Below are 16,321 nucleotides of genomic sequence, written 5' to 3'. Positions count from 1 at the left end.
GCTTTCTGCCATTAGGGTGGTATCATCCCCATATCTGAGGTTGTTGATGTTTCTCCTGACTATCTTGATTCCAGCTTGGAATGGAATATTACTCAGTCATAAAAAAGAACGAACTATTTGCAGCAACATGGATGGACCTAGAGATTATCATACTAAGTGAAGTAAGTCAGAAAGAGAAAGACAAATACCATGATATCACTTATGTGTGAAATCTAAAATATGACACAAATGAACACATACCTGAAATAGAAACAGATTCACAGACATACAGAACAAACTTGTGCTTGTTATGGGAGAGGGAGAATGGTGGAGGGAAGGACTGGGAGTTTGGGACTAGCAGATGCAAGCTAATATACATAGGATGGATAAAAAAGCAAGGCCCTACTGTATAGCACAGGAAACTATACTCAATATTTTGTGATAAGCCATAATTTTTAAAAATATGATAAAGAATATACATTTATATAATTGAATCACTTTGCTGTACAGCAGAAATTAATACATTGTAAATCAACTATACTTCAATAAAAGGAACTAAATTTCAGTTGGTTTTATTATTGCTTTTAAACTCTCTACTGAAATGTCAGATAAAAAGCTGGGACACCAAGTTAAATGTGAATTTGAGATAATCAAGGAATAATTCTTTTAGTGTAAGTATTGTGCATTATTTGAAACACACTTTGTAAAAGTCTGGTTTGTCTGAAATTCAGATTTAAATGGGCCTTCTGGATTTCATTTACTAGATTTGGCAACACTAAGGGTACCCCCATATTATATGCATGAAGCGCAGAATGCTACCCTGAAATCCCCTCCACCCACTGCTTGGTAGGCTCCCAACCTTGTCTATTGCAAATTCAAGGGAACAGCCACTTCAGACCTTCTTTAACTGGTCTTTTTTGCTTCCTGAGATAATATCAATAGGCCATCACTTTTCTCAAGTTCTGTGTGGGGCTCAACAGTACTAAGTCTGCAAAATACCATACTTTCATCCAAGAGTTGGACAGACCCTGGCTGGGGAGGCGCCAACATGGCCGTGAGGGAGACAGGATCCTTCCTCCTGCCTCCAGTGGAACAAACTGGAATATTCATTAGATTAACAACACTGGTTATTAGCATTTCTCTTCATCTCTCAGTCAATTCTTCAGTAACTATAGTAATAGGAAGAGGGATGGATACCACACACTATTCCAAGTTAAACATTTACCAAGTTAAAAAGTAGTCAAGGGCAAGATGAAGTATAAATTCTGGTAACTCACCGTCTGCCCTCTCTTTATCACTGGGGACACCAACTCTCCCGCAGGCAGGTTCCCTCTCTGATGCTATCAGTGCTCAGAGTTCCAAACTCATCTCACCCTCATCACCTCACTAATACTATCTCATCAATGTATTTGCCCAGACACTAATTTGTTTATGAAGTTAAGTGAGTTAAAGATGAGGATTGTTTCCACCTTGCAGGGAAGGCGGTCTACTGCTTACTATGTAGTTTCAAACAGGGAAGGTCTTCCAACATGTAAATAGTAGAGCTGACTCAGAGATTACTGTTAAAAATGATGCATTAATGTTTTATGGACTATCATTGATCCTCAACTTCACTAATCGAGCTACCTATCGTTGACAGTTGACTATAACTTATGTTTTTGAAAGTAGTTTTAATTGTATGATTTCATATTCATATCCAAATTGTTAAACTAGCGCCACTACACTGGTCTGTGTCCAGGGCCATAAGCAACTTACCACGTGAAAATGTTCTCATTTCCTGTTTATATGTGTGTATGTGTGTGCTCCCTCCCTAATTCCTCCTCTTGCAGCTGATTATATTGGTTTTGACTGTGTGCCTCTAAATGTTTTTGTGTGGGCTTTTAGAAAGGAGTGAAGCTAAGTGAATGAGTTCAATCTACCAACTTCATCTGGAAGACATGCTGACTATAGTTAAAAAAAACTACCAAAAACAAAACACATCTCTTTTTAAAGTTGTTACTTTCATGTATGTATGAGTTTACAGCCTTCTGTAACTTAGCTTTAGAGGTAGAATATTCAGATACTAATTTCATACAAAACAGAGGCTCATTTGGATCCTTCTGGGCTAATCTGGTCACTCTACTAAAATAAGGACATGGGGATTGAAAATGTCCGAAGAAGTGATGAATATATTTCAATGTCAAGTTACATATCATACTACTATTCAAATTTAGAATAAAGACTTCAGTGTTTATTGAATGCCTGGACTACACATTTCACACAGCATCTCATTTACAGAAGGCTTAAAAGAGTTAACATTTCAGGATAAACATTTGAAGGATAAACATTTACAGAGTGATAACAGATATCAAAAAAGTTAACAGAGACTCTTTGCCTCTCTGAAACTGTGTAAGTGTATTTCAAAATATTTCTAAGTGATACATAAGAAAGGACATGTTCAAATATAGTCTAAAATGTTTAGAGAAAAGAACATCATCAGAATTATCTTAAAACACACATGAACACACACATACTCACTTGCATCTCTGCCAACATTCTCAAGCAAGTTAGATTATCTTACCCTGAGTGTAAGAATATTGGAGTGGGTAGCCGTTTCCTTCTCCAGGGGATCTTCCTGCCCCACGGATCAAACCTGGGTCTCCCTCAATGCAGGCAAATTCCTTCCCATCTGAGCCCACTAGGGAAGGCCTAACTATTGATTACATATGCGGTAGCAGGGTTAATAATGCATCATTTTCAAGTCAAGATTTAGTACATAGTTAGTTGATCAAATATCCTACCCTTAATGATAGGGGATACCAAGTACGTTTTCTTAGCTATTAAGGGCAATTTATTTTTATCCTTAAACTTTTCATAATAGGCTGACTTCTCAACACCTATCTGAAGAGTTCCTACCCTTTCCAACAACAACAAAAAAAATTGGCTGTTCTACTTTGCAACCCAGAAACAATTTTTATAATTATTTAAATAACAATATAATTATTTAAATAATAATAATAAAATTGGATCATGTCACACAAATGTGGATTTGGGGGCAATGATATCATACTAGAATAATTTTGAGTAATACTAAAGTTGTTCATTTTGGCTTTCAAGCATCAAGACATCAGAGAGGATGTGACCTATTCTACTATATTTGTTTATGTGGATAACAAACCCATGTAGAGTAATGACGCTAGGGAGTATGAAGCGTGCTTGTATAGGGCTCTTTATCACAGTTACACCTACGAAGATCATCCAGGAATGACCATTTAACCAACAGCTGTGTTCTTTATATTAAGAAGTAACAGCAATATCAACATCCATTCTTCTTAAACTGTATTTAACGGAAAACATATTCTATGACATATACTAAGTATGTTCAGTGAAAGAAAAAAAAAATGTTTGACGTTTTGAGAAATCTTGCTTCAAACAGGACTAAACCTATTTGTTTTTGTTTGTTTTTTTGAAAATTGCAGGACTTCCAAGAACCTTGAGTAAGTTCATGTGACTGTATCCTTGTGATGTGTTTTCAGTATACAGCATTTCCAGGTTTTTTTTTAGAGAGCACCAATTCACATTTCATGCAATACTGGTGAGAGTCACTAGCTGGGGAATCCTACATCTAGGGCCTCAGCAATGGGGTGTGTGTGTGTGTGTGTGTGTGTGTGTGTGTGTGTGTGTGTTCGCGCACGTGCATGCGTGCGTGCATGTGTGTGTGACTGGTTTTACCAGGCACAATCAGAAAGAATGCATTTCATGGCGTGTTTGTTTCTTATTGCTATTATGACAAATTGCCGAAGACTTAAATGGCTTAAAACAATACAAATATATTACCTCATAGTTTCGTATGTTAGAAGTCTGACATGGGTCTCACTGAGCTGACATCAAGGTGTTGACAGGGCTGCATTCCCTTCTGGAGGCTCTAGGGAGAATCTGTTCCTTGCCTTTTCCAGCCTTAGAGGCTTCCCACATTCCTTGGTTCACTGCCCACTTCCTCCATCTTCCAAGCCAGCAACACTGCATCTCTCTGATCATTCTACTGTAGTATCTCCCGCTGACCTCAGAGAAAGTTGTCAGCTTTTAAAGATTCATTTAAAGATCTGTGTGATTAGATTAGGCCCACTTGGCTAGTCTGGGATAATCTCCCCATCTCAAGGTCGGCAAAGTCCCCTTTTGCCATGTAAGGTAATAAAGTCACAGACTCCAGGGAGCAGGGTTTGGACATCTTTGGGAGCCATTACTCTGCCCATGACGGATGGGTTTGCAAGAGTACCTTCAAACTGCTAGCTAGCAAGCAAGGTCAAGGGATGAGACAGAGAGCAGTTATTCCTGTTGCTTGCTCCCAGGTATGACTTACATCAACAAAGTATCAGGGAAATAAAAATTACTGTTTGATTAAGGGATGTATGACAATAAGCAAGACAAAGAACACATTCACGATCACCAAGAACTTGTTCTGTAGTGCTCTGGGAATTGGGTTCTCCACGAACACAGTCAGCTGGCCCTCAACACTATGGGCCTCTTTCCACAAGGTATCTGTTTTCCAGTAAAAGGTGTGTACTGTTAATCAGCTATATTGAAGCTTTCCTTACTAAGGGACTATGCATTCATTACCTCTGATGATGCAGGTGTTAGAATTGCCCTTAAAAAATAAAAATTCAGGTGAAATAATACTTTTTATCTGGGCTTCCCAGGTGGCACTAGCAATAAAGAAACTGCCTGCCAATGCAAGAGACACAAAAGATGTGGATTCGATCACTGGGTTGGGAAGATCCCCTGGAAGAGAAATGGCAACTCACTCCAGTATTCTTGCCTGTGAAAATCCCATGAACAGAAGAGCCTGGCAGGGCTACACTTCCTGGAGTTGCAAACTTGGGATTTTCCCAGGCAAGAATACTGGAATGGGTTGCCAGTATAAAGTATATCTCTGACTCTAAAGTCTGAGTTCCTAATCCTGTGCAGTACTGTTCACCTTGATAACCCATCTCTCCTCTGTCTCCTCCAACCATGTAACCCCAGCCCACACACAAAGCTCTTTCCCATGTCTCTAAGTGATCTGAGGGTCTATCAATATGTACTTAGTTGGAGCAGGTTCTTGGGCTCACACACACACTCACCCACTAATTCTGCCATTTGTTTCCTTATGAGGCTCTATGCATCTTCTAGGAATATGTATCTTTCTGTTGTGACCTCTGACCAGATTACGGAGACTTCTGGGGCAGCAGCAGGATAAGTCATGAGTAACAGACCTCAGAGTCATATCTAGTTTCAAAATACGACTAGGTCATCAGCTGTGAAGTAACCTGGCAGGTCACCTTAGCACCATGAACTTCCGTTTCCTCCTCTTGTGAGGACTGTATAATGGTATCTGCTTCACAGTATCATTGTAAAGGCTTAAAGAGATGCTCTATGGAAAGTACCTGATAATAATCACACAATAAATTGTAGCGTATACTACTGTCCTCAATTCCCTGCTATGTCTTCCTACATAAAACTGCTGGTGGAACTTCTGGTCTCTAGGAAAGAGACAATAATCTCATTGACAATCTCTACTGCTATCAGCAACATCTATACAACCAAAAACCATCATTTAACTTCCACTCCATTGTTAAGGTGTGTGTGGTTCTTGCTACCCAAGATGATTTTCTTTTCAAAGTCTATGGCTGCCCAGAGAACTAAGGCCTGAGCCTTCTTGAGATTTGCTAATCACATCTGGTTTAGCTTTAGACATTTTCTGGGGTTTTGCCAGCAGCCACGACATTTTAATGGCTACAATAAACCTCAAAGCCTCATCAAATCTTTGCTGTATGTGTGAAAATTATGTCCTTTTCAATTAAACATTCAATCTCGGCTCACACCCAGGCCTTATGGAAACGGAGCTGAAGCCTGAATGGGGACGGGAGATGAAACGGGCCGCCACGACTCTGGCCATCTTGCCAGATGGGATTTAGAAGAACAAGAAATTCATTAGAGAACCGATGGTCTGTATTTTCTTTAAATATTTACTAGGTACCTTTCATGTATTAAAAACACTGGCATCTCTAAAGATTAGCAGGGCATTTTTGTTTAAATATTCAATGTGTGTGGGGCAGCCCCGCTTTCCTCATTTGCCTTGGTGGTGAACTTGATGTCTTCTGATGACATGCCATGCAAAGAAGAAAAATAGCTGAGGTATTGTTCAGCTTTCCTGCATAAGGCAGCTCCTCCAGCTTCAGAAGTTCCTGTATGTCCTTAAAATTGCCTGAGGAACCTATCAGTTGAGTCCTCAGAGATCTGGAGTGACACCACGGATCACCCTAGAGAAAGTAAGGTACATTCCTGCCTCTCCACTGTCCTCTGAATTCACTCTTCTTTTCCTTTTGTTATTTATCATCAAATACACAGAGACATCAAAGGCAGGGGGCCGAGCCAGGATGCCTGATAAGAGAGAGCGCATGGAGGGAAAGCAGGCGAAGAGGAAAGATCCAATACAGATCAGGTTTCTGCTCAAAGACCACAGGAGAGGGCAGGCCGTGGTTTCACAAGGACCAAGAGAGTCAGGGACAGCCCTCGTGGCTCAGATGGTAAAGAATCGGCCTGCCAATGCAGGAGACACAAGAGATGTGGGTTCGATCCCTGGGTCAGGAAGATCCCCTGGAGAAGGAAATGGCAACCTACTCCAATATCCTTGCTTGGAGAATTCCATGGACAGAGGAGCCTAAACATCTAACATACACATGTACGACACAAGCATAGGTCCTCTCTGCTACTGCAACAGTTACCTTGAAGACTGGCCTGGCCCTAATTCTGCCATTGAAGAGGGACAGAAAAATACTGGTATGTGATGGCTTACTCTGCTTTCTTACAATAAGAATCAAGCTCATCTCAGTCAAGGAAAAAAACTGTTTTTGAGGAGAGGAAAAAGAATGATCATGTGTTCACAGATCACATTCCTGGACAAAACATCCATTTGGTTGAATTCACACTCTTGACCACATCAACAGGAGGAAAAAGAAACTCCACATGTTCCTTTAAAAATCATTTACAAGGTAAAAATATTCAGTTGTAACCACCATCCTTATTTAAGTAAGTTTTATGCCTAAAGTAAAAATAAATGGCTCGCCCTGCCACCGGGAGCAGATCTTTCCCACTTTACTTGCATTTCCAAGCTGTCCTCCGTCTAAGACTTAGATTTCTGAGTACTCTTTCACAATAAACATTTTTAAAATGTTTATTTTATGTCTTAGTGTAAAAATATTCCTGGTGCAAGCTCTTCATTTCCTCAAGCTCTGCTTTTGGCGCTCTGGGCTCCATTTCCACATTAACACGCTCCCTAAATCCTCCGCAGAGCTCTTCAATAGGAGTTATACAAGCTCTGAGGCAAGTATTTATATTCTTGGACAAGGAGATGTCTCCACTGTGAAAACACAAGACTTGAGAGATGCCAAAGGAAAATTCCTGCCCAACAGAGACATATTTTCACCTTTTAAAAAAGCCAAAAAGGGCTTTCAGCATTTTGTTTTGGATAATTAAAAATGTAAATTAAACTAAAATAGACTGTTTACTATGGGTCTTGCCATCACTATTAAACTTATATACATAAACAAAATATATAGGAATGTGAGTGTGCATTTTGCATGACAGCAAGAGAGAAGGAGAGATAAGGCAGCATAGTAAACTAGCTTAGAAAACACAAGGCATGAGATTTTCTAATTAGATTTAATCTGCCTCTGGCTGTGTGAATATAACTTTTCTAAGCCTCATTTTTCTCATCTATAAAATGGAGTTAGTGTAGTTCCTGCTTATTTGGGTTACCTTTACCTTCTTACCCTAGTTAGAAGAATCATATAAGATCACAGTAAGAATTAAAAAAAAAAAAGAGTTGCTGTAATTATTATTATTAAAATTATATCTATTACATGTTGGAAAATATAGGTAACAAGATACATATGTAGTACCCACTGATTAACAAAAGAGAAAGATGTGTAAATAAAGTGACTCCAAATGGTACACAGAGATGCGAGTGTCCCGAAGACTGTGGTAACTGAACTCTCACCAATTCCATTCCACGAGCCAGAGAGATATCATCCTCTTCAACCATTTAAAAAATATCTATGATCATAATAACAGAACAGTTCCCATTACCTTCTAGTTGCCTCTTCAGTTTTCTCAAATCTTTTATAAGGTCTTCAAATTTGACTTGAGAAGCCAAGAAGAAATCCTGTGGTTCAGGCAAGGGGAAAACACTCTTTTCTGTTCCTGCTTCCTAGAATAGATGGTAAACAAAAGTACATTATACTTCTCAATTGTCACGTTCAGTTGAAATTCCAAAACATCTTTTTTTTGGATAGTCGGATAAGAATCATAGCAAAGATCCCCTGCTATTCCTAACTTTGGACTGGTTACTTTGAAGTGCTTTTATGTCTTTTGTACTATCATTTTGGTCTTACTGGCACTGAGGCCAAGGCTACGGCTATGGCATGGGCTGAGGTTTTAATTTTTTTAATTAATATATTTTTTGGCCATGCCTCACAGCATGTTGGCTCATAATTCCTGAACCAGGGATCAAACTCGTGCACGCTGCAGTGGAACCTGGGAGTCCTAAACACTGCACTGCCAGGCAAGTCCCTGGGCTGGGTTCTAATTTGACTCTTGAATCAAAAAGAAAATAGTCAGATAGGTCCTGATCTTAGACCCTCTATTCCCATGGAAAAAAGGTATAGGAAGAACACATGAAAGTGCTTAAACTGAAAGTCCCTGTTGAGCTTCACATGGTAGCAATTAGATAACTCATCTTTGGGGTATGCCCATGGGTGTGAATTAGAAGCTACTGGACTAGGCAGCACTGAAGTGGGAGAACAACTGCCCTCACTTATGCTCTTACCTACCTTCCTCTGCAGTTTAAAGCTCGTGCATGTGTTTGTGTGCACATGTGTGATCAAATTCTTCACACATTTGTAAAGATTCTCCTAATGTTGCTTGCCTTGGAAGTATAAAGTTAGTTGTTCAGTCGTGTCCAACTCTTTGCAACCCCATGGACTGTGGCCTGTCAGGCTCCTCTGTCCATGAAATTCTCCAGGCAAGGATACTGGAGTAGGTTGCCATTTTCTTCTCCAGAGTATCTTCCCGACCCAGGCATTGAACCTGGGTCTCCTGCATTGCAGGCAGATTCTTTACCGTCTGAGCCACCAGGCAAGAGCTATCTTAGTAGGTATTTACAAAGGCGTGGCTGTGTAGAGTGCTGACAAACGTCACAACTACAGCTAAGAGAGGATCTCAGCAGAGAGACATCCAGAGGTGCACAACCTGTAGGCACACAGGGAGAAGCAGAGCCTCAACTATCTGTTCCAGTCCAGCCTGCTTTCTCCCGAGTTGTTCAATGTAAGCTTTGTGTCCTACATATCTCAGGCCGTCTTCGCTTATGCTTCTCTCCACACAGAGTACTCTGCCAGCTCTCCTTCACATTCCATCTTCCCTACTGCCATTAGGACTAATTCCAAACTCTACAACTGCTTTACAAGGCACTTTATGATCTGGCCTCTGTCTCCATCTCCAGCCTGATTTCTCCCTTCTCCTATCTCTAACTCCCTCACTTTCAAAAAGTAAAAGAACAGGCCACAATCTCTTGCTTGTAGACTTTTGTCTACAAAACTGTCTCTTTCCAAATCCTTCCCCAAGCCCTCCTCAAACGTCCTGGTTCATACTTCTTCAAGTCTCAAAACAGCATTTCCTTAAAGCTCTCCCCAGAACTCCAGCACCTGGATGTTTCCAAGAGCCCCCGCTACTTCCCGTATCACAGCACTTATCAACATTAATTTAAAAATTGCCTTGTTAGCTTGGTGTCTTCCCCAGTAGACTATGAACACTTTGGAGGCAGGAATTATGTCTTGTTCTCAGTTGAGTACTCACCATCAGGTCTACCAATAAACTGTGGCACTATTACAGACAGCTTACAGAACACTGTTCTGGGAAGTATGCATCTTGGACAGGGGTCATCTACCTTCTTACCCTCTTTTCTTGTGATTTCAAAAATTCCCTGGGTCCTTCCCTCTTCCTTTAAGACATCTGGCCCCATTTGTAATGCTAGAAGAAAGTGGTTTTCCTCATTTGATCAGAACAATATTTTACATGATCAGTGTACTATTTTTTACTTTCCTTATGTTACTGCTCTAAAAAACAATGGAAGCAGTGCCCTAGTATGAGTGCCAAGATGGAACAACATCTAAGATGCTTGCCACAAAATTCCACGGTAATCAACATTGGAAGAACTCATGCATGTCTCTTTCTAGTCTTCAAAACTTTTTATCAGATTCAGTCCCAGTTTCTTCTTCTTTTTTTTAAGGTAGAAAAAGAGAAAATGCTGCTGAGCAAATCAGCTTAGTAGTAGCTCTTACGCAGAGGACACAATGGCACGCCACTCCAGTACTCTTGCCTGGAAAATCCCATGGACGGAGGAGCCTGGTGGGCTGCAGTCCATGGGGTCACGAAGAGTCGGACACGACTGAGCGACTTCATTTTCACTTTTCACTTTCATGCACTGGAGAAGGCAATGGCAACCCACTCCAGTGTTCTTGCCTGGAGAATCCCAGGGATGGCGGAGCCTGGTGGGCTGCCGTCTATGGGATCGCACAGAGTTGGACATGACTGAACTGACTTAGCAGCAGCAGCAGCAGCTCTTATGAAAGTTGCTCAATTAAGAGTTCAAAAGACATGGCCCTAGAAGGGTTTCTTTAAACTTCACATAGACCTCAACTTGAACCAAAAATCATCCATGAGTAGAAGGAAGCTTGGAGCAAGAGTCACCTTTCTTCTGCTAATTGCTCTTCACCACTAACCACAAACATCATCACTTAGGCTCCTAAGAGGGAAGGGATCATTTTATAAATCACATAATCCTACACTCTTGAGTGATATTCATTCTGCTCAGTGAAAAACTGGGAGAGCACCACACAGTTGTTGACTTCTTATTTTTCCTAAACTGGACCATCCTATTGTTCAGTTGCCAAGTAGTGTCTGACTCTTTGTGACCCCATGGACTGTAGCACACCAGGCTTCCCTGTCCTTCACTATCTCCTGGAGTTTGCTCAAACTCATGCCCGTTGAGTTGGTGATGCCATTCAGCCACCTCATCCTTTGTCACCCCCTTCTCCTGCCCTCATATTTCCCAGCATCAGAGTCTTTTCCAATGAGTTGGCGCTTCACATCAGGTGGCCAAAATATTGGAGCTTCAGCTTCAGCATCAGTCCTTCCAATGAGTATTTAGGGTTGATTTCCTTTAGGATTTCTGAAACTAATCTTATTGGATTTTAACATTTTCCTCTGTGAAGCTGATTCCACTGGGTTCGGCTCTTCATCAGGAGCCAAATTCCATAGGCAAATGTTATCCTTCCTACACAGTGCATCTGTGTAGGAAGCATGGCTGAGATAGAGACTATGCATAAATCTGCTCATGTCAACTTTGAACTGTCACCCCAAGATTCTTCAGGAGAGTTCTTCTGCCACTTTGGTATCTATTGTCAGAACTGTGGGTGCACAAACATTGCCTCAAGCTCAACACACCTGTACTGCTCTACCAGAAAACATCTGTCACCTCCATTTATCTAATTCTTCACAGATGCTACTGACTACATGCTTGTGGATATTTACAGTACATTCAACTCAGTAAGTATGTATCAAGCACCTATATTACAGTCAGTCAGATAAACCCACCAGGAGGGGAGGACAGATGACGAAAGGCTTCATCAGTGCTTAGCTTGTCCTCTGCATGAAATTGAAGGCCTTTTGAAAAGGACGCCCTGGAATCTTGACTTTTCTTCCCTCGCTACCTAGGAAAAACTCTGCCTTTGTGGATAGTTAAGTGGGACTCCTGACAACATTTTCCCAAGACTTTTTCCATTTACTGACTGCTAGGTTTCTCAACAACTTACAATAGTACCTCTTTCTTCTCAAAGCTAGGACTCCTTGTTCTCGATTTAATGAGAAGGAATAAAACATAGAAAATGGTGCTCAGGTGGATTCTCACAGAAATTTTTATTTCTAATGGCCAGTGTAATTTAAGCAGGGAAGATGGATTTAAATTCCACGTCTTTAACTTGTTCACCAATGTTGTTGTTCACTGCTGATAAAGTATTGGGTATTACTGCATATTAAGTTCCTAAATTTTGGTCTGCAGCCCAGAATCTAGTTTCAAATATAACCAATTACTGAATGGATATAGGTTTCACAGGAACCCTCACAACCTGGTCAGAAGGCGCTGAGATGACTAGGGATCTCTCTGAAGCTGTGTTACATAGTAGATTAGGAGGCAGTAGATTTGTACTGAATAATGCTTCCCTTCACAAGAGTCAACTAAATTCTCTTGGCTTCAGTGTTCCCATCTGTAAACCAAGGAGGCTGGAGAGCTCTCAAATTCTATGTTGGACTTGAAATTCATCCATCCAGCCATCATCCAATTTCTGAATGCCAACGATGTGAAGGAGTTGAAACTCCATTAGGTGCAGTTTTCCACATAATGCCATTTCTTACCTGATCATAGTAACGCAGGTAATATTTCACCACGTAGTCCACCAGATTAATCCCATTATCCTAGGTTTAAAAGAGAAGCTTAAATGAATATCCTTCACATGAGACTCTGCCATAGTATATAGTCAAAGAACTGAAATCTCATTTTGTAACTCTTTTAATTTTCTGATACCTAGTCTTGATTCTGTTTGATACTGGTGAAATTCTCCTCCTTGTCCCATTCATTTTTAATGGCATCTATAGAAAGAAATGATACTACACTTTTCCTTTGAGGGGGAGAAAACCCAAACAGATAATCAATCCATAAGACCTCTGAGGTAATGGCTAAGACATGCAACCAACCAACCAAAAGACTATCTCAATATTTTCAGGCATAAAGCCAAGAAAGGAGGAGGAAGGGGAGTGCTAAAGAGAACCAGGGAGCAGAACAGAAAAACCATCCCTCCCTTCCCACCTCTCAAAAAATGTGTGTTCTTAATGGCATGAAAAACAATCAAGATGGCTTAAAAGGAACACCCTGCCACTTTATGACCCTGGGACTCCAGGGGAGAGCGAGCCCTCCCACAAGGCAGCCTTTGTGTCTTGTTCACGTGGGTCTAACTCTAATTTGCCTCTGTGTTTCCCCTCCCTCCATTCCCCCTCCCTGCCCCCTGACAGGGACGCCTAGCTATGGGCTGCTTGTTTCTAAAGAGAGCTCTGCAGGGGTGTGGAGCCAAATGATAATCAGGCTCAGAGGGGTTGACAGTGGACCCCCCAGTCCAATTGTTGTGGACCAAAGGATAATTCAAACGCTCAGCTCCCTTGGTGATTCGGCATCGCTCCCTACTCAGGGGTGAGTAAATTACAAGTAGCTAACACCAAATTCAAACAGATTCAAGTCTTGTGCTATGGCTAATACTGTACACTATCTGTTTTATCCTCTCATGGTAGTTCAACATCTAACTGTGTGCTTTCAAGCAAATGAATGTTGGGAATTTTTCGTCAAAAGAAGATCAAACACGAAAAACCTGTATTCAAAAGAAAGCAAAGAAAAAAATGTACTGCTAGGAGGAAGACAGAGATGAATGGAACAACTAGGGATACTTAAAAAAAAAAAAATTGAAAGGGTAGAAGGAAAATGATGGCAGATCACAGAAACTCATATGAAAAATAAATACCCGACTTTTGACGTCCTTGAGTTTGGGCAGAATTTCTAAGCTATATCCATCTGCTTGTCCCCGAGTCCTATTTCCTCCATTCATATAATTTCCAAAAGCCAGAATGAGAGCTAAAATATCTTTTACACTCTTCATGTGCAGCAAGCCCTGGGAAAAAAATAATAATTATTATGAGGCTGAACTCCAAAAGCACCTATGTTCATTTAACAACAAATGTTCACCAAGCACCTGATAGTCTGTTTGCTGGCCTGTTACCAATAGGATTTACAATTGGTGAAACAGAAAATACACTTCATTAAGCTAAGTGTCTTAAAAAAAAATGTTAACAGCCATCATGTTTTATCCTTTCAATGAATTACAAACTGTACATGTTTTAACACTGAATATTAAATATTACATTTCTATTTGAGCCAATTTTATTTTTTAAATACTTATTTTAAGGGATTCAGAAATTGAAACAAGAGAGTTGTTACAGTTAGGTTTTGTATTTGATGGCTTCTAAATACAAAAGGTTTTAAGATCATTTGAGAATCTGGTTTTGGACACTGTCTGTATATAAACAGCATAGTTAAATGTTGGGTAGATACAACAGCATGCCTATTCTTCCTTATCCCTGGAAATAACCCTCAGAGGTGAACTACAATAATGTATTTCGAGGTCACAGGCTCTGTTTATTAAGCGCTTGCTGATTTGTCTGTTAACTATTACAATTTCAAGCTTCTTGGGGTTTCTTCAGCTTCCTCTCTCATTTGTTTCACCTCTTTCTCTCTCATTCTTTGGCTCCAAGTGCAAATTTTCAAATTGATACTTTTCTCCCTTCTCTATAATTTCAGTTGACTTTATTTTCCTTTATTTCAGGGTAAAGACAGAAAACCAACTGCAGCTCCAAGTTGACCTCTGTTCCTGCTTTTTAGGGCATTATTAGAAGGTGCATATTATACACCTTGGTGATATTTATGCTTTCTTTATTGAAATCTTTTATGTCTTAGAAGAGGAAAAAAAAAACATGCCTTCAAATAAGCAACTAAACTCTACAGTATTTATGGAGGATCATCATGTGGTTAAGGATGTAGGTCACTGGGAGAAAATGCCAAGTTGAAGAATTTATAAAGAACACCAGTGGGATGAAGCCAGCAAAAATTTATTGGCCCATCACTCATTGCCATAATTATTTATTTCATTTATCAAGTCTCTGGAATCTTCTTACAATATTTCACTATGTAAACACATTTCAGATGATCCAGTGCATTGGTTTAAGGCAAATCTCTTGCAATCTTAGACAGAGTACAAAACACACTATACTATTAAGGTTGGTTTTAAGTGGCCAGTATGTATATTGGGAGGTATTTGGAATAGGTGAGAAATCTGTAAAAGTGTTATTTTTTTCTCCCTCTTTATCCTCTATCAATCTGCATCTCCTTTCTTACTCATTCACATACATGCACACAAACTTATGGGATAATCGTCACAGGGAAATACACAATCTTAAGGCAAAAAGTTTTCTACAAAGGGACTCAAGTTGATCTTTCCCACTCTCCACTCCCTCCTCCACCCCCAAGAAAGGCAAAGTTATCCTTGAATTAGGCAGCAAACATACCTTAGAAGCTCGTGTGATGATCTCTACCTTTCGGTGCAAGGCGGTGATACCCTCAGAAAAGACAGATCTGAAGATTATGCACTGGGCACGTTCAGCAAAATTAGGGATCTGGGCTAACTCATGTAAAAATCTGTAAAAATTAAGAATGAATCAGCTGACTTCATATACAGTCACACAGGAAATAAAAAGACAGCAGAAAAAGATTCACCATGAAAGCATTTCTTATTTGACAATGTCAATCGAACCATCATAAAAGGTATCAAATAAGCAAACTCAAGGGATGTGCTCTACTGTGGACAACAAAACCACTTTTCAAAATGGGTTTCCGTATAACACCTCCCACCCATCAGAATGGCTATCATCAAAAAGAACACTAACAAATGTCAACAAGGATGTGGAGAAAGGAGAATTCTCGTACACTGTTGGTAGGAATGCAAATTGTTGCAGCCACTGTGGAAAACAGTATGGCGGTTTCTCAAAAACCTAAATACAGAATTACCTTTTGACCTAGAAATTCCACTCCTGAGTATACATCCAAAAAAACTGAAAACACTAATTTGAAAAAATATATGCACCCCAGTGTTCATAGTGGCATTATTTATAACTGCCAAGATATGGAAGCAACCTGTGTTCGTGAGTAGATACACGGATAAAGGAGATGTACACACCATGGAATGCTGCTGCTGCTGCTAAGTCGCTTCCGTCGTGTCCGACTCTGTGCGACCCCATAGACGGCAGCCCACCAGGCTCCCCGTCCCTGGGATTCTCCAGGCAAGAACACTGGAGTGGGTTGCCATTTCCTTCTCTACAATGGAATACTACTCGGCCACAAAAAGAATAAATTTTACCATCTGCAGCAACATGGACGGACTTGGAGGGTATAATGCTGTGCTAAGTGAAATAAATCAAAGACAGACAAGTACTATATGATATCACTTATACGTGGAATCTAAAAAATATAACCAAATCATGAATATAACCAAAAAGATGCAGATTCACAGATACAGAGAACAAACCAGTGGTTACCAGTGGGGGAGGAGCAATATAAGGCTAGGGGAGTGGAAGGTACAAATGACTGGGTATAAGACAGGCTCAAAGATACACT

General features: G+C 40.2%; 1 protein-coding gene across 8 annotated transcripts in view; it reads right to left on the bottom strand.

Moving 5' to 3' along the window:
* FMN1 (formin 1) overlaps positions 1-16,321 on the bottom strand; it is a 502,692-nt gene that overhangs the window by 150,989 nt on the left and 335,382 nt on the right. For 7 of the 8 annotated variants that reach the window (XR_009739072.1, XM_061430672.1, XM_061430670.1 and 4 more), the window contains 4 exons: positions 15,217-15,346; positions 13,620-13,766; positions 12,466-12,525; positions 8,086-8,206 (listed from right to left, as the gene is read on the bottom strand). Coding sequence is in view for 7 of the 8 variants with exons in the window: in XM_061430672.1 (XP_061286656.1) it covers positions 8,086-8,206; positions 12,466-12,525; positions 13,620-13,766; positions 15,217-15,346 (458 nt within the window). In the remaining variant the exon portion in view is untranslated. Of the gene's footprint in view, positions 1-8,085; positions 8,207-12,465; positions 12,526-13,619; positions 13,767-15,216; positions 15,347-16,321 lie in introns of those variants that run through there. The other variant, XM_061430674.1, reaches the window with a different exon arrangement.

Source organism: Bos javanicus, chromosome 10, assembly GCF_032452875.1.
Source record: "Bos javanicus breed banteng chromosome 10, ARS-OSU_banteng_1.0, whole genome shotgun sequence".
NCBI lineage: Eukaryota > Metazoa > Chordata > Mammalia > Artiodactyla > Bovidae > Bos > Bos javanicus.
This window is presented reverse-complemented; position numbering and strand designations above follow the sequence as displayed.